General features: G+C 40.2%; 1 protein-coding gene across 1 annotated transcript in view; it reads left to right on the top strand.

Annotated features, from left to right (window-relative positions):
• The window catches only part of LOC128652832 (uncharacterized), a 244646-nt gene extending 224304 nt beyond the window's left edge, over positions 1-20342 (top strand). Inside the window, exon 5 of the mRNA XM_053705796.1 lies at positions 17071-20342. Within this exon, the coding sequence (XP_053561771.1) occupies positions 17071-17121 (51 nt within the window). The 3' untranslated portion in view covers positions 17122-20342. The remainder of the gene's footprint in view (positions 1-17070) is intronic.
• The last annotated feature ends 323 nt before the right edge of the window (positions 20343-20665 follow it).

Genomic DNA, 20665 nt, shown 5'->3' with positions numbered 1-20665 from the left:
GCGTTGGTGAGTCCGAAAGGCATAACTAGGTATTCATACAACCCATATCTTGTTCTAAAAGCCGTGAGCCATTCATCCCCCTCTCTGATGCGTACAAGGTTGTATGCGCCCCTCAGATCCAATTTAGTATAGATAGTGGCATGTCTTAGTCTCTCTATGAGTTCCGGAATGAGTGGCAGTGGGTAGCGATTTTTTATGGTGATCTTATTTAGTTGTCTAAAATCGATAATAGGGCGTAAAGAGTTATCCTTGTTTCGGACAAAAAACATACCAGCACCAGCTGGTGAGACAGAAGGACGAATGAATCCTTTCTTCAAATTCTCATCTAAATAGCTTTTCAGATGGTCTAATTCGGATTGACATAGAGGATATAAATGTCCTATAGGTGGAGTTGTACCTGGTTTTAACTCTATGGGGCAGTCATAGGATCGATGAGGAGGAAGTGTTTCAGCCTCTTTTTTACTGAAAACCTCAGCAAAGTGACTGTATTCAATTGGTACAAGAATGTCAGGAGTGGGGTTCAGAGAAAGTAGTGACTGCCTAATACAAGTTTGTTGGCAATATTGAGAGTTTAAATGTATGTCTAAAGATTTCCAACTGATCTGAGGTTCATGTAGTTGTAGCCAAGCCAACCCAAGAACAATTGGAAATAATGGAGATGTAATCACATCAAAAGAGAGATGTTCATGATGATTGTTTAATGTTGTGACAGAAAGAGGAATGGTATGATGTGTAATAGGTCCAGAAGAAATCTCAGAGCCATCAACAACACGAAGAGAAATAGGAGACAATTTCTTAATCAGTGGTATTTTATTGATAGAGACTAATGAGCTGTCAATGTAGTTGCCTTGAGCTCCGGTGTCAATGATAGCAGGGACTGAGATCTGTTTACTTGCCCACTGTAAAGACAAAAGTAGAGAACAGTGAAGTGATTTATTAAGTACTACTTGAGAGGTAAAGTTAGTGCTACACTTACTGTTCTTTTTCCGAGGTATGATAGGGCAGTCCTTAAGACTGTGAGCTGGATCACCACAATACATGCAAAGGCCCCGGGTCTTTCTTCTCATACGTTCATCCGGTGATAGCGGACCCCTGAAGATGCTGATATCCATAGCTTCAGCTCCGCTGGGACTAGTAGACCTAAAAGTAGGTTGGTTAGAACTGGGAACCTTTTCCTTTTTGTATGGCTGGTCTGAGTATTGCCGTTCTGATCTTCTCTCCCTTAATCTTCTATCGATATGGCTACTTAATTTCATAAGAGCCTCAAGTGTCTCTGGCAATTCTGTTCTGGCTAATTCATCCTTGACTGCATCGGAAAGACCAAGCCTAAATTGATTTCTGAGGGCTATGGCATTCCATTGGGAGTCAATGGAGTACTGTTTGAACTCAGTTATGTAATATTCCACAGGTCTGGAACCTTGTTTAAGTTTCCTCATTTTGCTCTCAGCTGTAATTTGGAGGTTGGTATCATTATACAATTCATCCATGACGTCAAGAAATGCAGAAAAGGAGGATAGGACCGGATTATTAGTTTCAAATAGTGTGTCAGCCCATATACGGGGTTCTCCCCTTAAGTAGCTTATCATGCAGAGAACTTTCACCCTATCATTTGGATAGGTCCTAGGCTTGAGAGAAAAATTAAGAAGGCAAGCATTCTTAAAGTGGCGGTATTGATTTCTGTCTCCTTGAAAATATTCTGGAGGAGCAACAAAGGGTTCAGGAGAGGTCTCTTGGTTTGGTAGCTTAGGATTGATGGAATCTTTTATAACGTTTCTCAAAGTCTCATTTTCCAATTGTAATTCTCTTAGACCCTGGCTGAGTTGGTCTACCCTTTGTGATAGGTTAAAGACAATTTGTGGGAGTTCGGCTGGATCCATAATAATGGCTTAGTTATTCTGTAATGAGTTTTATTATGTTGGATCTCAACTGCCTTAAAGTGTGAATGTTTCACTTTGAAATACAGACTATTATTTCAGCATAGGCTGTGATGATTCAGAGTGAGTTTTAATATATGATGAATTGAAGTATGAATATATATTTGTAGTGATAAGCTACAATTAATGTGTAGCAATATTTCAAAATATAACTGAAAATGAAGTACAAGATTTCTGAAATAATATTCAGGATTGATAAGCAGTGAATTTCAATATTGAGACCTTTGTTTAAATAGGTAGCAAGAGTTATGTGGACTAACCACCGTTAACCTTATTGTAGTAGTAACCGAGTAATATGTAGTGAGAGAGAACACAGAAATCTGCAGCTGCTGACAGGGGCGTGTCAAGTACACAGGAGTTCCCCTGCTGATGACGTCAGAGCTGTTCCTTAGCGTTATAGTGAAATTGGTTTGTTACAAAAAGTTATATTGAAACAGAAGTAGCAATATGATAACAATTGCAGCAATTTATATCAGTTAACTGTGTGGCAGCAACTTAAGATTTTATGTTACTTGCGGTTATTCCTTGAAAGTCCCGGTTTGTACTGCTTGCAGGTGTCTGATGAAAAAGATCCAATCCTCAGAGTAAAAGTAACTTAGATGAAATAAATTCGTTCACTGGGTAGCAGTTTGTAGTAACAGTTCCTGCTGGTAATTGTAATCCAATAACTTGAAGTAGCAAATATCTTCAAATCATGAAATAATGCACAGGTTAAGAAATAGATGCATAGAGCTTAGCTGATATGAAGTTAATAACTAAGCACTTGTTTGGGGCGGAGACATCACTTAAATAGAGGTGTAAGGTGAGCTGTAGAAGAAAAAAGGAAAACCAGGAGTGGAAACCTTACACTGCCACATAGCCCACCACAAAATTACCCTTACACTAATAACCCCTAAACCACCACAACCCACATTGCAAAATACCCCTTTACACTAATAATCTCTAAACTGCCACATAGCCCATCGCAAAATACACCTCTATGTTATTAACCCCTAAACTGCTAAACCCCGACATCAGAAAGTACCCCACTAAACTAATAAACTACATTGCAAAATACCCAGTAACCGCTAAACCTCCGAACACCTGGAACCTAACACCCCCTAACTTACCAAAAGAAAAACAAACTATTGCATGAAAGAGAGAAATAAACTACCATTACAGAAAAAATAAACAAATGTAAAAACACAAAATAAAAACCCTATACTAACACTAAACTCAACAATAGCTATCACCCTTAGAAGGGCTTTTTGTAGGGCATTGCCCTAAAGTGATTTAGCTCTTTTTCAAAAAAGAAAACACTATCCCATTTTACAATACAAGTAACCACTGAAAAGGGCTTTTGTTTGGGCATTGCCCTTTAGATGTGCATTTAGCTTTTTTGCTACAAAAAAAACCCCACAAAAACAAAGAGAACCCTATTCTAAAATAAAAACCTGCCCAAACAAAAGCCTATAACGAAACCTTAAAGATGGTACTCGCCAAAGTTGAATCTGGCTTCTACGTGGCGGCGGCAGTCCATCTTTCCTGGCGGCAGTGTTCCATCTTCATCCCGGCAACTGTTTTCTATCTTCAACCATCTTCTTTTCTTTGGATCTTCTTTCTCCAACGTGCTCTTCATGCTGTCACCCGTTGCACACTGAATTTTAGTTTCGTCCCTGCGTACTCCCCAATAGACTTCAGGGGAGTGAGAAAAGCTGAAAAAATGTAACATCCATACTAGCGCACTAACCCAAATAGCCATAATCCCCATACTCTAATAACCCCTAAACCACCACACCCCCACATCACAAATGACCCAGCTACACTATTAACGCCTAAACCCTCACAACCCCAATACAAAATACCCCTTTACACTAATAACCTGTAAACTGCTGTATAATATCCCATTACACTAATAACCTGTAAACTGCTGTATAATATCCCATTACACTATTAACCTGTAAACTGCTGTATAATATCCCATTACACTATTAACCTGTAAACTGCTGTATAATATCCCATTACACTATTAACCTGTAAACTGCTGTATAATATCCCATTACACTAATAACCTGTAAACTGCTGTATAATATCCCATTACACTAATAACCTGTAAACTGCTGTATAATATCCCATTACACTAATAACCTGTAAACTGCTGTATAATATCCCATTACACTAATAACCTGTAAACTGCTGTATAATATCCCATTACACTAATAACCTGTAAACTGCTGTATAATATCCCATTACACTATTAACCTGTAAACTGCTGTATAATATCCCATTACACTATTAACCTGTAAACTGCTGTATAATATCCCATTACACTATTAACCTGTAAACTGCTGTGTAATATCCCATTACACTATTAACCTGTAAACTGCTGTGTAATATCCCATTACACTATTAACCTGTAAACTGCTGTGTAATATCCCATTACACTATTAACCTGTAAACTGCTGTGTAATATCCCATTACACTATTAACCTGTAAACTGCTGTGTAATATCCCATTACACTATTAACCTGTAAACTGCTGTATAATATCCCATTACACTAATAACCTGTAAACTGCTGTGTAATATCCCATTACACTAATAACCTGTAAACTGCTGTATAATATCCCATTACACTATTAACCTGTAAACTGCTGTATAATATCCCATTACACTATTAACCTGTAAACTGCTGTATAATATCCCATTACACTAATAACCCCTAAACCGCCACACCCCCACTTTGCAAAGTACCCCTTTACACTTATAACCCCTAACTGCCACATAGCCCACCACAAAATTACCCTTACACTAATAACCCCTAAACCACCACAACCCACATTGCAAAATACCCCTTTACACTAATAATCTCTAAACTGCCACATAGCCCATCGCAAAATACACCTCTATGTTATTAACCCCTAAACTGCTAAACCCCGACATCAGAAAGTACCCCACTAAACTAATAAACTACATTGCAAAATACCCAGTAACCGCTAAACCTCCGAACACCTGGAACCTAACACCCCCTAACTTACCAAAAGAAAAACAAACTATTGCATGAAAGAGAGAAATAAACTACCATTACAGAAAAAATAAACAAATGTAAAAACACAAAATAAAAACCCTATAAAACACTAAACTCAACAATAGCTATCACCCTTAGAAGGGCTTTTTGTAGGGCATTGCCCTAAAGTGATTTAGCTCTTTTTCAAAAAAGAAAACACTATCCCATTTTACAATACAAGTAACCACTGAAAAGGGCTTTTGTTTGGGCATTGCCCTTTAGATGTGCATTTAGCTTTTTTGCTACAAAAAACCCCCACAAAAACAAAGAGAACCCTATTCTAAAATAAAAACCTGCCCAAACAAAAGCCTATAACTAAACCTTAAAGATGGTACTCGCCAAAGTTGAATCTGGCTTCTACGTGGCGGCGGCAGTCCATCTTTCCTGGCGGCAGTGTTCCATCTTCATCCCGGCAACTGTTTTCTATCTTCAACCATCTTCTTTTCTTTGGATCTTCTTTCTCCAACGTGCTCTTCATGCTGTCACCCGTTGCACACTGAATTTTGAATGCGAGGAACCAGTACCCCCTTTATATAGGGTTACCCTTACATTCCTATTGGCTGTTTTAATTTTCCTTCTTAATATGGGAAGAGTCCACAGCTGCATTCCTTACTTGTGGGAAATATTGAACCTGGCCACCTGGAGGAGACAAAGACACCCCAGCCAAAGGTTTAAATACCTCCCCCACTTCCTCCTAACCCCAGTCATTTTGTGTCTTTCGTCACAGGAGGTTGGCAGAGAAGTGTCAGAAGATTTCAGAGTAGTATGGAGGGTCCGGAGATGCAGGGAGATTCTTTCTGCAAAACCATCCCGACTCATAACAGCTCCTTAAGCAATCAGCATTGACGAGTTTTGCTGCCTGCTTTCTTCACTCAAATCCATGTCAGAAGCGCTGCTACAATCTGTCAAACTTGAAGGACCGAGTCACTGTTCCATGGCATGATTCCGGTAAGATCGTTTCATTACTTTACACTCATGTTAACATTAGAAGACAGGGTCACAGTGTGGCTCCTTTATCTTTATGGAATCAAGGGTTAATATCTCCTGAGGGGGATTATTGAACAGTGGGGAATAATCTTATATGTGTATTTGATTTTATGCTGCTTTTATGTGTGAGATGTTATGGGCTCATAGGCTGTTATGGAATATACAGGTTTCACTTTGAGAGCCATGCAGCTTACAAGCTTGGTGCGCTTTTTCTCATAGCAGGGACAGTCCTGCATTGTGGACCATGTGTCTGGGAGTGGTCGTGGCTTTCGCTGACCGGGTGTCTGTCAGAGAGGAGTCATAAATCTCTGTACTGTCTGGGTCATAGGAGGTGGGGAGTGCCCCAGCCGTTTTTTTAATAAAATAAGATTGTTTTATTTTCTGTTACTTTAGAGGGTACTCCCTCTATTCCTAAGAGTAATTCCTGTTTATATTGTGAGGAGGCCTTAGATCCGCCCTCTCAATTATGTTCCATATTCCTTGCTAATGTAAATATATCAAACATGTTTGATACCAATGAGCCGTCCACCTCTGAGGAGTTGTCGACCAGTGAGGTGTGTACCCTACATTAATTTCCCTCTACACATGCAGTTTCCTGTAGCATTGCTGATCCTCCATCTGGAGGGGGGCCTTTTTTTCCTCCAGACGTTACTGTGCAGTTCAGACGCCGGTGTCTGCGGCCTTTAATGCTTTACCTCGCCCTGCTAAGCGCAAGCGATAGGTTACATATTGCACTCCTTCCCATAGTACATCAGATAATGTATTGGATTTAACTGATAGGTTATCCGAGGATGAAGTTCTTTCTGAGACTTCAGAGTGTGAACATTCTGCTGCCTCTAAAACTCCGGCTGCTGAGGAACCAGACTTTAGTTTTAAGAATTTGCGCTGTCTTCTAAAGAAGTTGTGGCAATTTTAGAGGTTCCAGGGGCCAAATTGCCTGATGAACCTTGGATTCCTAAATTGGATACAGTTTGAGGACAGGGTGATAACTTATCCTTCCCTGTTAGATGGCGAACATTATTAAGAATGAATGGGACAGGATTTGATTCCTTTTTCCCCTCTTCTCTCTTTCAGAAATTGTTCCCGGTCCAGGACTCTCAATGGAGTTGTGGGGTTCCATCCCACCGGCGGCGGCTGTTGCTGCGGTTGCGGGAGAAACTGCCTACTGGTGCAACTCCTTATAGGATTTGATCAAGGTGGAGGGTCCCCTCGACGTTATTCAGGAAAGAATTAAGGCTTTAAGGGTTGCTAATTCTTTTATCTGTGAGGCTATTAAGCAGATTATTCGCCTGAATGCTAAGGCTTCAGGTTTTCTGTTCAGGCCGTCGGGCTCTGGCTGAAGTCATGGTCTGCGGATATAACTTTTAAGTCTAGACTTCTTTCCTTCCCCTGTAAGGGAAAGATTTTGTTTGGTCTAGGCCTGGACTCGATTATCTCCACGGTCTCAGGGTGCAAGGGTGCCCTCCTACCGCAAGAGAATAAGAACTAGTCTTAAGGGACAAAATTCCAATTTTCGTTTTGATAAAGCCCATTGTCAGCAGTCCTCCGCTAAGCCAGAGCAAACCAAGAGCTCATGGAAGCCGGTTCAGTCCTGGAATAAATCCAAGCAGAGCAAGAAGCCCGCCAAGTCTAAGTCGGCATGAATGGGCGGTCCCTGGTCCTCTTCTGGATCGTGTAGAGGCAGACTGTCACTCTTTCAGTCGCTTGGTTCAGGGACGTGCAGAATCCATGGGTCCTGGAGGTCATAGCTCAGGGTTACAAGATAGGTTTAAGTCTCAACCACCAAAGGGCAGATTTCTCCTCTCAAACCTGTTTTCCAGACCAGAAAGAGGGATGCCTTTCTGGGGTGCGTACGGGATCTGTCCTCTCTGCGATAGGCACCGGGACAATAACTCCATAGAGAGGTTGGGGATACTATTCCAACTGGACCTAAAGTGCTTAAACAAGTTTTTATAAGTCCCCTCGTTCAAGATGGAGACAATAAGGTCCATTCTTCCCCTCATTCGAGAAGGGCAGTTCATGACCACGATAGTTCTGAAGGATGCTCCCTTCACGTATCAATCCACAAGGATCGCTTCCAATTCCTTAGGTTTGCGTTCCTGGACCAGTCAATCAGCTGAATTCTGGCTTTACTCTGATTGGTCCAAAAACGGTTTCCCAGTTTAAGGCTTTTTTTCTGATATTCTTTGTCACAACGTTTAAAAGTTAGCTCAGGTATAGTTTCAAGTGGCACACCACAGCAATTCGACACATTTCGCCCAGTGTATAGGGCTTTATCAAGATCTTGATAAAGCCCTATTCAGCTGACTGACTGCATCACACAATCATGTTAGCAGGTGAATTGAACCAAACAGCAGAGAAGGGAAAACGCTTTGAAAGTTTGCGTGCTCCTTATCCTTCCAAGGAGGGACTGTGATCCTGCTGCTGGTGAGGTAACGTTGAACCAGTCTGTGTATTTCATTTGCTGGCCAAGAGGCTCTGTTATTTACACGCAGCAAGGCTGAGTGACATTAGGGACTGAACTGCAAATTCTTTGGAAACGAATATCCTAAAGTCCATAAAAGACTCAAGGCTAACACATATCTATTATGGTTTTGTCTAAAAAAGACTAAAATACAAATACTTATGAGCAATAAGGCTCTTTTGAATTTAAGGTGGTAAAACTGTTTTTATTAAGGTGGTATATATTTTTTAATGCTTGCAAATTTAAAGGGAGATGTCCCTGTTTTTTTAAACATACTCTTTATGCTTAAATACCTTTTGAAATGTATGAATGTTATAGTGAACATAAAAGGTTTATTTTTTGCTGCATAATTAGTGCTGTATAAACTGACGCAGTTGTGCTGTTTAGACTAACACAGATACATTATTGCTATAAATGCTGCTATTACATTGTTGTTGATATACTGCAACTGTTTTTTAAATTTGAATATTTTTTTCTATACATAAAATATGAAATTATCTTTATAGTCTGAAAAGTGTTTTTGGATTTATTTAAAATTTTGTTTAGAAACACATTGATATTTACTCCTTGTCAGCTGTGGAAGTGGCATTTTTCCTTTTTTAAAAACTTGTGTGAAATTTGTATGTTAAGCTTGTGTGGAGCTTATTGGAAATGTGGCTAGGATACCTTCTGCTCCTTCTTTAATTTCTTAATTGCCTAAACCGTATATGAGATTGCTGCCTGGCAATGCGTCCCTCCTTATCTGGCGTTCCATGCTGATAAGGCTGTTCTATGAACCAAGTTAGGTTTTCTTCCTGAGGTTGTGTCAAATTGCAACATCAATCAAGAGATTGTGGTTCCTTTCTTCATCGAAAGAATGTTTATTACATAATCTGGATGTGGTTTGTGCCTTGAAGTTCTATCTTCAGGCTACAAATGAATTTAGACAAACTTCTTTCTCTGTTTGTTCTCTATTCCGGGAAGCGTAAGGGTTAGAGGGCCTCTTCGACTTCCTTATCTTTTTCGCTGAGGAGTGTCATCCGTTTAGCATAGAGTCAGTGGGACATAAGCCTCCTCTGAGGATTACGGCTCATTCTACAAGAGCAGTGTTTTCCTCTTAGGCCTTCAAAAACGAGGTCTCTATGAATCAGATTTGTAAGGTGACACAGGTTTGATGTTTTTGCTTCTGCTGAAGCAGCCTTCAGGAGAAGGGTTTTGCAGGCTGTGGTGCCCTCAGATTAGGGTCCGCCTCTATTTTTACCCTCCCGTTAGCATTTAGTGTCCTCTAGAGCTTGGGTATAATGTTTCCCGCCAGTGTTCTCCGATGGGCAGCCCTAAATTTAAATGTATTCTTCTGGCACCTTTTTTTTACCCTGATATTTCTCCTACTGTTCTTTGTTCCATCGGCAGAATGACTGGGGTTAGGAGGAAGTGGGGGCGGTATTTAAGCCTTTGGCTGGGGTATCTTTGCCTCCTCCTGGTGGCCAGGTTCAGTATATCCCACATGTAAGGAATGCAGCTGTGGACTATTCCTATACAAAAGGAAAGGAAATTATCTAGTAAGCATAATTTATGTTTTTTCTATTGGCTGATTTGAATTGGAAAATAAAAATTACTGAATAGGAATACCAGGGTACCCCTATATAAAGGGAGTATCTTGCATTCAAAATTCAGTGTGCTGCATGAAAATGACATCAGGGACGGAAGATCCGAAGATAAGATGGATGAAGATAGACCGCCGATGGGATGTAGATGGACCGCCACAAGGAGCTGGATTCAATTTTGGTGAGAACCATCTTTGGGGTTTAGTGATAAGCTTTTTTTGTGGGGGAGCAGCAAAATGGCTAAATGCCCTTCAAAATGCCCTTTTCAGTGCAATTTTTAGAGTAGTGTTCTTTAGATAGCCTTTCTTCTGTTATGTGTGATCAGTCCACGGGTCATCATTACTTCTGGGATATAACTCCTCCCCAACAGGAAATGCAAGAGGATTCACCCAGCAGAGCTGCATATAGCTCCTCCCCTCTACGTCACTCCCAGTCATTCTCTTGCACCCAGCAACTAGATAGGATGTGTGAGAGGACTATGGTGATTATACTTAGTTTTTATAACTTCAATCAAAAGTTTGTTATTTTACAATAGCACCGGAGCGTGTTATTGCCTCTCTGGCAGAGTTTGAAGAAGAATCTACCAGAGTTTTTACTATGATTTTAACCGGAGTAGTTAAGATCATATTGCTGTTTCTCGGCCATCTGAGGGAGGTAAAAGCTTCAGATCAGGGGACAGCGGGCAGATGAATCTGCATTGAGGTATGTAGCAGTTTTTATTTTCTGAATGGAATTGATGAGAAAATCCTGCCATACCGTTATAATGACATGTATGTATACTCTACACTTCAGTATTCTGGGGATGGTATTTCACCGGAATTACTCTGTTAAAAGTACATTAAACCTTTTAATAGGTATTTATTATGTTAAACGTTTTTGCTGGAATGTAGAATCGTTTGCATTTTCTGAGGTACTGAGTGAATAAATATTTGGGCATTATTTTTCCACTTGGCAGTTGCTTGTTTTAATTGTGACAGTTTCGTTTCTCTCTCACTGCTGTGTGTGAGGGGGAGGGGCCGTTTTTGGCGCTCTTTGCTACGCATCAAAAAATTCCAGTCAGTTACTCTTGTATTTCCTGCATGATCCGGTTCATCTCTAACAGATCTCAGGGGTCTTCAAACTTCTTTGGAGGGAGGTAGATTCTCTCAGCAGAGCTGTGAGACTTATATATTGACTGTGATTAAAAACGTTGCTCTGTAATTTTTATGTTTCAAATTTAATTATTGTTACTTTACTAATGGGAACAAACCTTTGCTAAAAGTTGTGTTGTTTTTAAGGATTGATGCTATAACTGTCTTTCAGTTCATTATTTCAACTGTCATTTAATCGTTTAGTGCTCTTTGAGGCACAGTACGTTTTTGTTAAATAAGATTGTAACCAAGTTGCAAGTTTATTGCTAGTGTGTTAAACATGTCTGATTCAGAGGAAGATATCTGTGTCATTTGTTCCAATGCCAAGGTGGAGCCCAATAGAAATTTATGTACTAACTGTATTGATGCTACTTTAAATAAAAGCCAATCTGTACAAATTGAACAAATTTCACCAAACAGCGAGGGGAGAGTTATGCCGACTAACTCGCCTCACGTGTCAGTACCTGCATCTCCCGCCCGGGAGGTGCGTGATATTATGGCGCCTAGTACATCTGGGCGGCCATTACAGATAACATTACAAGATATGGCTACTGTTATGACTGAAGTTTTGGCTAAATTACCAGAACTAAGAGGCAAGCGTGATCACTCTGGGGTGAGAACAGAGTGCGCTGATAATACTAGGGCCATGTCTGATACCGCGTCACAGCTTGCAGAACATGAGGACGGAGAGCTTCATTCTGTGGGTGATGGTTCTGATCCAAACAGATTGGATTCAGATATTTCAAATTTTAAATTTAAATTGGAGAACCTCCGTGTATTACTAGGGGAGGTTTTAGCGGCTCTTAATGATTGTAACACTGTTGCAATACCAGAAAAATTGTGTAGGTTGGATAAATACTTTGCGGTACCGGCGAGTACTGACGTTTTTCCTATACCTAAGAGACTAACTGAAATTGTTACTAAGGAGTGGGATAGACCCGGTGTGCCGTTCTCACCCCCTCCAATATTTAGAAAGATGTTTCCAATAGACGCCACCACACGGGACTTATGGCAAACGGTCCCTAAGGTGGAGGGAGCAGTTTCTACTTTAGCTAAGCGTACCACTATCCCGGTGGAGGATAGCTGTGCTTTTTCAGATCCAATGGATAAAAAATTAGAGGGTTACCTTAAGAAAATGTTTGTTCAACAAGGTTTTATATTGCAACCCCTTGCATGCATCGCGCCGATTACGGCTGCGGCAGCATTTTGGATTGAGTCTCTGGAAGAGAACCTTAGTTCAGCTACGCTGGACGACATTACGGACAGGCTTAGAGTCCTTAAACTAGCTAATTCATTCATTTCGGAGGCCGTAGTACATTTAACCAAACTTACGGCTAAGAACTCAGGATTCGCCATTCAGGCACGTAGGGCGCTGTGGCTAAAATCCTGGTCAGCTGATGTAACTTCTAAGTCCAAATTACTTAATATACCTTTCAAGGGGCAAACTTTATTTGGGCCCGGTTTGAAAGAAATTATCGCTGACATTACAGGAGGTAAGGGCCACGCCCTGCCTCAAGACAAAGCCAAAGCTAAGGCTAGACAGTCTAATTTTCGTCCCTTTCGGAATTTCAAAGCAGGAGCAGCATCAACTTCCACTGCACCAAAACAGGAAGGAGCTGTTGCTCGTTACAGACAAGGCTGGAAACCTAACCAGTCCTGGAACAAGGGCAAGCAGGCCAGGAAACCTGCTGCTGCCCCAAAGACAGCATGAACCGAGGGCCCCCGATCCGGGACCGGATCTAGTGGGGGGCAGACTCTCTCTCTTCGCCCAGGCCTGGGCAAGAGATGTTCAGGATCCCTGGGCGCTAGAGATCATATCTCAGGGATACCTTCTAGACTTCAAATTCTCTCCCCCAAGAGGGAGATTTCATCTGTCAAGGTTGTCAACAAACCAGATAAAGAAAGAAGCGTTTCTACGCTGTGTACAAGATCTGTTATTAATGGGAGTGATCCATCCGGTTCCGCGGTCGGAACAAGGACAAGGGTTTTACTCAAACCTGTTTGTGGTTCCCAAAAAAGAGGGAACTTTCAGGCCAATCTTGGATTTAAAGATCCTAAACAAATTCCTAAGAGTTCCATCGTTCAAAATGGAAACTATTCGGACAATCTTACCCATGATCCAAAAGGGTCAGTACATGACCACAGTGGATTTAAAGGATGCTTACCTTCACATACCGATTCACAAAGATCATTACCGGTATCTAAGGTTTGCCTTCTTAAACAGGCATTACCAGTTTGTAGCTCTTCCATTCGGATTGGCTACGGCTCCAAGAATCTTCACAAAGGTTCTGGGTGCCCTTCTGGCGGTACTAAGACCGCGAGGAATTTCGGTAGCTCCGTACCTAGACGACATTCTGATACAAGCTTCAAGCTTTCAAACTGCCAAGTCTCATACAGAGTTAGTTCTGGCATTTCTAAGGTCGCATGGATGGAAAGTGAACGAAAAGAAGAGTTCTCTTTTTCCTCTCACAAGAGTTCCATTCTTGGGGACTCTTATAGATTCTGTAGAAATGAAGATTTATCTGACAGAAGACAGATTAACAAAGCTTCTAAATGCATGCCGTGTCCTTCATTCCATTCAACTCCCGTCAGTAGCTCAATGCATGGAGGTGATCGGCTTAATGGTAGCAGCAATGGACATAGTACCCTTTGCACGTCTACATCTCAGACCGCTGCAATTGTGCATGCTGAGTCAGTGGAATGGGGATTACTCAGACTTGTCCCCTACTCTGAATCTGGATCAAGAGACCAGAAACTCTCTTCTATGGTGGCTTTCTCGGCCACATCTGTCCAGGGGGATGCCATTCAGCAGGCCGGACTGGACAATTGTAACAACAGACGCCAGCCTACTAGGTTGGGGCGCTGTCTGGAATTCTCTGAAGGCTCAGGGACAATGGAATCAGGAGGAAAGTCTCCTGCCAATAAACATTCTGGAATTAAGAGCAGTTCTCCATGCCCTTCTGGCTTGGCCCCAGTTAAAAACTCGGGGGTTCATCAGGTTTCAGTCGGACAACATCACGACTGTAGCTTACATCAACCATCAAGGAGGGACAAGAAGCTCCCTAGCAATGATGGAAGTATCAAAGATAATTCGCTGGGCAGAGTCTCACTCTTGCCACCTGTCAGCAATCCACATCCCGGGAGTGGAGAACTGGGAGGCGGATTTCTTGAGTCGCCAGACTTTTCATCCGGGGGAGTGGGAACTTCATCCGGAGGTCTTTGCCCAAATACTTCGACGTTGGGGCAAACCAGAGATAGATCTCATGGCGTCTCGCCAGAACGCCAAACTTCCTCGCTACGGGTCCAGATCCAGGGATCCGGGAGCAGTTCTGATAGATGCCTTGACAGCACCTTGGAACTTCGGGATGGCTTATGTGTTTCCACCCTTCCCGCTGCTTCCTCGATTGATTGCCAAAATCAAACAGGAGAGAGCATCAGTGATTCTAATAGCGCCTGCATGGCCACGCAGGACTTGGTATGCAGATCTAGTGGACATGTCATCCTGTCCGCCTTGGTCTCTACCTCTAAGACAGGACCTTCTGATACAGGGTCCATTCAAACATCAAAATCTAACTTCTCTGAAGCTGACTGCTTGGAAATTGAACGCTTGATTTTATCAAAACGTGGTTTTTCTGAGTCGGTTATTGATACCCTGATACAGGCTAGGAAGCCTGTTACCAGAAGGATTTACCATAAGATATGGCGTAAATACCTATACTGGTGCGAATCCAAAGGTTACTCCTGGAGTAAGGTTAGGATTCCTAGGATATTGTCCTTTCTACAAGAAGGTTTAGAAAAGGGTTTATCGGCTAGCTCATTAAAGGGACAGATCTCAGCTCTGTCCATCTTGTTACACAGGCGTCTGTCAGAAAATCCAGACGTCCAGGCCTTTTGTCAGGCTTTAGCTAGGATCAAGCCTGTGTTTAAAACTGTTGCTCCGCCATGGAGTTTAAACTTAGTTCTTAACGTTTTACAGGGTGTTCCGTTTGAACCCCTTCATTCCATTGATATAAAATTGTTATCTTGGAAAGTTCTATTTTTAATGGCTATTTCCTCGGCTCGAAGAGTCTCTGAGTTATCAGCCTTACATTGTGATTCTCCTTATCTGATTTTTCACTCAGACAAGGTAGTTCTGCGTACTAAACCTGGGTTCTTACCTAAGGTAGTCACTAACAGGAATATCAATCAAGAGATTGTTGTTCCATCCTTGTGTCCAAATCCTTCTTCAAAGAAGGAACGTCTTCTACACAATCTGGATGTAGTTCGTGCCCTCAAGTTCTACTTGCAGGCAACTAAGGATTTTCGACAAACGTCTTCCCTGTTTGTCGTGTATTCTGGTCAGAGGAGAGGTCATAAGGCTTCGGCTACCTCTCTCTCCTTCTGGCTTCGTAGCATAATTCGTTTAGCCTATGAGACTGCTGGACAGCAGCCTCCTGAAAGAATTACAGCTCATTCTACTAGAGCTGTGGCTTCCACTTGGGCCTTTAAGAATGAGGCCTCTGTTGAACAGATTTGCAAGGCTGCAACTTGGTCTTCGCTTCATACTTTTTCCAAATTTTACAAATTTGACACTTTTGCTTCTTCGGAGGCTATTTTTGGGAGAAAGGTTCTTCAGGCAGTGGTTCCTTCTGTATAATGAGCCTGCCTATCCCTCCCGTCATCCGTGTACTTTTGCTTTGGTATTGGTATCCCAGAAGTAATGATGACCCGTGGACTGATCACACATAACAGAAGAAAACATAATTTATGCTTACCTGATAAATTCCTTTCTTCTGTTGTGTGATCAGTCCACGGCCCGCCCTGTTTTAAGGCAGGTAAATATCTTTTAAATTATACTCCAGTCACCACTTCACCCTTGGTTTCTCCTTTCTCGTTGATTCTTGGTCGAATGACTGGGAGTGACGTAGAGGGGAGGAGCTATATGCAGCTCTGCTGGGTGAATCCTCTTGCATTTCCTGTTGGGGAGGAGTTATATCCCAGAAGTAATGATGACCCGTGGACTGATCACACAACAGAAGAAAGGAATTTATCAGGTAAGCATAAATTATGTTTTTTGGGAGGGGTGGGGGTTACTCGTATTGTAGAATAGGGTTGTGGTTTTTTTTTTTTTAAAGTGGGGCTTTAGTTTAAAATATGTTTTAACAGTTTTCTGGGGGGTTTTTGTAAAAAAAAAAAAAAATGTGGTAAGTTAGTGGGGGTTAGCTGGTTAAGGGGTTTAGAGGTTAGTGGGTATTTTGTAATGAGGGTTGTGGCGGTTTAGGGGTTAATAGTGTTGAGGGGTTGTTTGTGGTGGGCTATATGGCTGATTAGGGGGTCAATAGTGTAGAGGTGTAGTTTGCGATGTGGAGGCTGGCGGTTTAGGGGTTAATAGTGTAGTTTAGTGCAAAGGTTTCCCCCAACCAAACTCTTTACGCAAACTTTCAGGTCGCGTAAAAAAAATTGAGCATTATACAATTGCGTTTGAGCAATCGCATTTACTTTCATTTTGTAATAAGAGCGCAATTATGGTGCTCAACACCGCCCATATTACATATGGGGTGTGTAAAATACCGGTTTGCGTAAATAAATTTGCGATCATTTAAACAGTGTGCCACTTGTAATATGGATTTAAGCGTAAAACACAGTGATCTGCAGGAATAATATCCTACTCCTCAGACAACCCATACTAGTTAAATGTCCCTTTTATCCTTCCTTTAACCTGAACCAAACAATAGGAGCACAACAAGGGTACTTGAATGTATTGATAATCATTTAAATAAGCAATCAGTACTCTCTATTAAATGCTCTTTAAGTCTATTGAATATCTCATAAGTAATGAAGATGATCCGTGGACTCATCGTGTCTTTAAAAAGAAACAAATTTATCAGGTAAGCATACATTTTCTTTTTCTGCTTAATAGTTACATTCTCTTATTTGTCTTCTGTGCAGTTTTATATTAATCATCGCAGATCAGGAGGAAATACTGGAGCCCAGGTCTGATCTTCACCCAACCTGCTGTTCTGTGCCCATCGTGAAGAAATATCTGTTATGTACATTACCACTTTCTGTTTAGTATGCACTTTATATACAATGTTTTGCACATCACGGAAATTACAGGGAAGGACATCTTTATATAGAGCTTATTTGTGAGCAAACTAAAATGCATCAAATTTCTAATACTATGTCTAGGCTAATAAGGTATTAACAAACCAATTTAATCTTAAAGGGACAGTCTACTTGAAAATGTTATTGTTTAAAAAGATAGATAATCCCTTTTATTACCCATTCCCCAGTTTTTCAGACCCACCACTGTGATATTAATACAACTATTACCCCTGTGATCACCTTGTGTCTAAGCCTCTGCAGACTGCCTCTTTATCTCATTGCTTTTGAGACTTGCATTTTAGCCAATTAATGCTGACTCTTAAATAACTCCACATGAGTCAGCACAATGTTAACTATATGACACACATGAACTAGTACTGTTTAACTGTGAAACACTGTCAAAAGTTGGTTTTCAATGGTTTAGAAATCAGTTTGAGCCTACCTAGGTTTAGCCTTTAAAAAAGAATGCCAAAAGAACAAAGTAAATTTTAATAATTAAAGTAAATTGGAGTCATGAAAGTTTAATTTTGACTAGACTGTCCCTTTAAGTATAAAGAGACATGAAATACCTTTAGAAGAAAATAACAACAACCAAACGCTAAACCCCAAAAAAGTAAGATTGTGTATATATGTTATGTATATTTATAATGTATACGTGATTCCCCTAAGGTCACACTAAGATTATCCATGAGCTAAACAATCAGGGACGTGCAAATCAGGGGAGGCACAGCCTCTTCTGTCATGAAAATAAAAAACTTAGCAAACTTAGAAGGTGCTGTATGGAGCACTCACCCACTGTCTGTCAGGTCAGGAATCGCATTTCATCACTAAGCCAATCAGAGTAAAGCTCTCATATCTGCTTCTTGGGGTGAGCGTGACAGTTTGAGCGCAATTTACTGCCTCGCTCTACTCTGCACTGCGTGCCCTGTGTGGGCGGGGCTACACTTATACAGTTCCCCATGTAGAGGGCTGCAGGAGCTTGCAATACAGGGTAGCATCAGTCATTGTGCTATTTTGGCTGCTGGCTCCCTGGCTGTGCTTTTTTTACAAACTTCTGCAAACAGCAGCTGTGGCTTTAAGAGGGCGGAGCTTCAGCCTTTCACTCCCTCCCTCTACTAGCTAGATTGGCAGAACTTTACTGGGATGTGCTTAAAGGACCATCATACACTCATTTTTTCTTTGCATAAATGTTTTGTAGGTTATCTATTTATATAGCCCATAAAGTTTGTTTGTTTTTTAAAAATGTATAATTTTACTTATTTATAAATAACATTGCTCTGATTTTCAGACTCCTAAGCAAGCCCCAAACTTTTATGACAATACTGATGTATACCTTCTCCAGCTTGCTCCTGTGTAAAGGGTCTTTTCATATGCAAAAGAAGGGGGGGGGATGTCTTATTTCCCACTTGCAGTGGGCTTTCCAACTGCCTTTTCAACAGAGTTAAACTGAGAGCTTCTAAGTACGTTTTTAAACCATTTTATACTGGATTTTTATATCAGTATCTGTGCATCTTATTCTTTATAGTAGTGTCTATTACATGCAGTTATATGAAAATTAGTGTAAACTGTCCATTTAACTCTCACAGCTGCTGTGATAGCTCTGATGTGAAGGTGCTAAGGAGCCTTGGTAAAGTATTTATTATACAAGCATTTAAGCCCTTGTGCTCAGTCTATTTGTTGTTTATAATATTTGTGTTAAAGCCTTCATAAACAATGTTATATAACTATACTGAACACAATATTTATTTATACTTTTGATTTCTGAGTGGCAGAAAATTAGCTCCGCCATTCGTTGGGACTCCTCATATATATATGTATGTGTGTACAGTATATTTTATTGAAAAAGATAGGGCTATATGTATATGTATGTGTGTACAGTATATTTTATGTGAAAAAGATAGGGCTATTTAATGTTCTTAAATTCTGATAAATTTGTATTATTTGTCTGGTACAAGTACAAAATACATAACTAATGAAAACTCGCTTTTAATGCAAATATATCAAATTGATTTACATTGATAATTTTAGTCAGCATTAACTGTTAACAATGATTTAAGCTGCTGATTAAAGCCATCAACATTTTTATAATAAATCTGCACCAAAACTGCATTTTTTAAAAATTATTTTTGTATAAAAACACATTTAGAGCAGATTCTTTAAACACATTGATGGTTTTTCAAGCAGTTCATTTACCAGTTAATACATCTGCTGATCAAAGCCACATATTTTTTTAAACTGCATCTAAAACTCTGGGGGGTTTTTGTTATTATTTTATGTGAAAATATTTTTTATTAACATGTCAACTTTAAACATTCTACATGCTGTTTTACAAAGAATTACATCTGTAAAATACCAGATAGTTAGAGACATTCCAGTCAAAATTTAAATGTACATAGATTTATTGCATCTTTAAATAGAAACATATTTACAATATACATTTATTGGCAAAAATGCTTCTAGTAAGAGTAATCACTGTTTTAGTGTGAACATTTTTCTCTGCATGTGAAGCATAGCTAGATATTGTCACTGCACTCACATTTAAAATAATGCAGCTGCTCAGAGCACCAGTGGGGCTTGTATCATGTCAGCAAATTAACAAATTGAGTCGTTACCAGATAGTACAAGCACTTTATGCTCTCCGAACAAGTGTTGTGTTTAAAATGCTGCTGCACAGTGCATACTTAAATACAATTTGAAACAGCTATAGCTTTTATTAGAATCATGTTTGCTAATGCATGTATATTACAAAAATGTTTATGTTCAATACCGAAATGCACCTATGTAGTTTCTAATTTTGGCTGGAATATTCCTTTAAGCACAGTCAATCTAAATACTAATCCTTGTTCATATTGTATTGTAGATATACAGTGCTGTGAATTAGTTACCAAGTTTTGATTGTCAATTTGAATCAAAATCTCATTTCTTTCTTGGCGTATCTTTACTAGTATGTTGTTCACTTAGACCTATAATTATTTTCCTTGGACCAGCGTTTATCTTAATCAGTACAGTGAATTAATAATATCTGGTAAATTATCTAGAAAGAATGTTGGCTATATATAATTTTACACAACTTTATAACAAAGAACTTTACAAAAATAAATTTTGGTAACTGAAAATTAACTGTGTCAGTGTATTTATTGCTTCCTCTTATTTCTCCAGTGAGGAGGTGATATATTGTAAGGTTTGTCAAGTACAATGATATCTTTGCCATCTTACTCTAACTTCTTCATTATAACCCTGTATCTATCTCCTTTCTCTTATCTGCCTGAGTTCCCCTAATGTTAATTTAGGTTGTCCGACTGAAATACCAAATTTGTCGTGCCTAGAATCGTTGCTGCCGATTCATGTAGTGAATGTCATTTTACTTTTGTCTATTATCTCCGTCCATGTCGGTGCTTCTTCTTTCCAATGTCCGGCAATGCAGATTCTCGTATCAGTG

This window comes from Bombina bombina, chromosome 3, assembly GCF_027579735.1.
Source record: "Bombina bombina isolate aBomBom1 chromosome 3, aBomBom1.pri, whole genome shotgun sequence".
In the NCBI taxonomy this organism is placed as follows: domain Eukaryota; kingdom Metazoa; phylum Chordata; class Amphibia; order Anura; family Bombinatoridae; genus Bombina; species Bombina bombina.
Note: the sequence above shows the minus strand (reverse complement) of the source record. Positions and strands in the feature narration are given on the sequence as shown.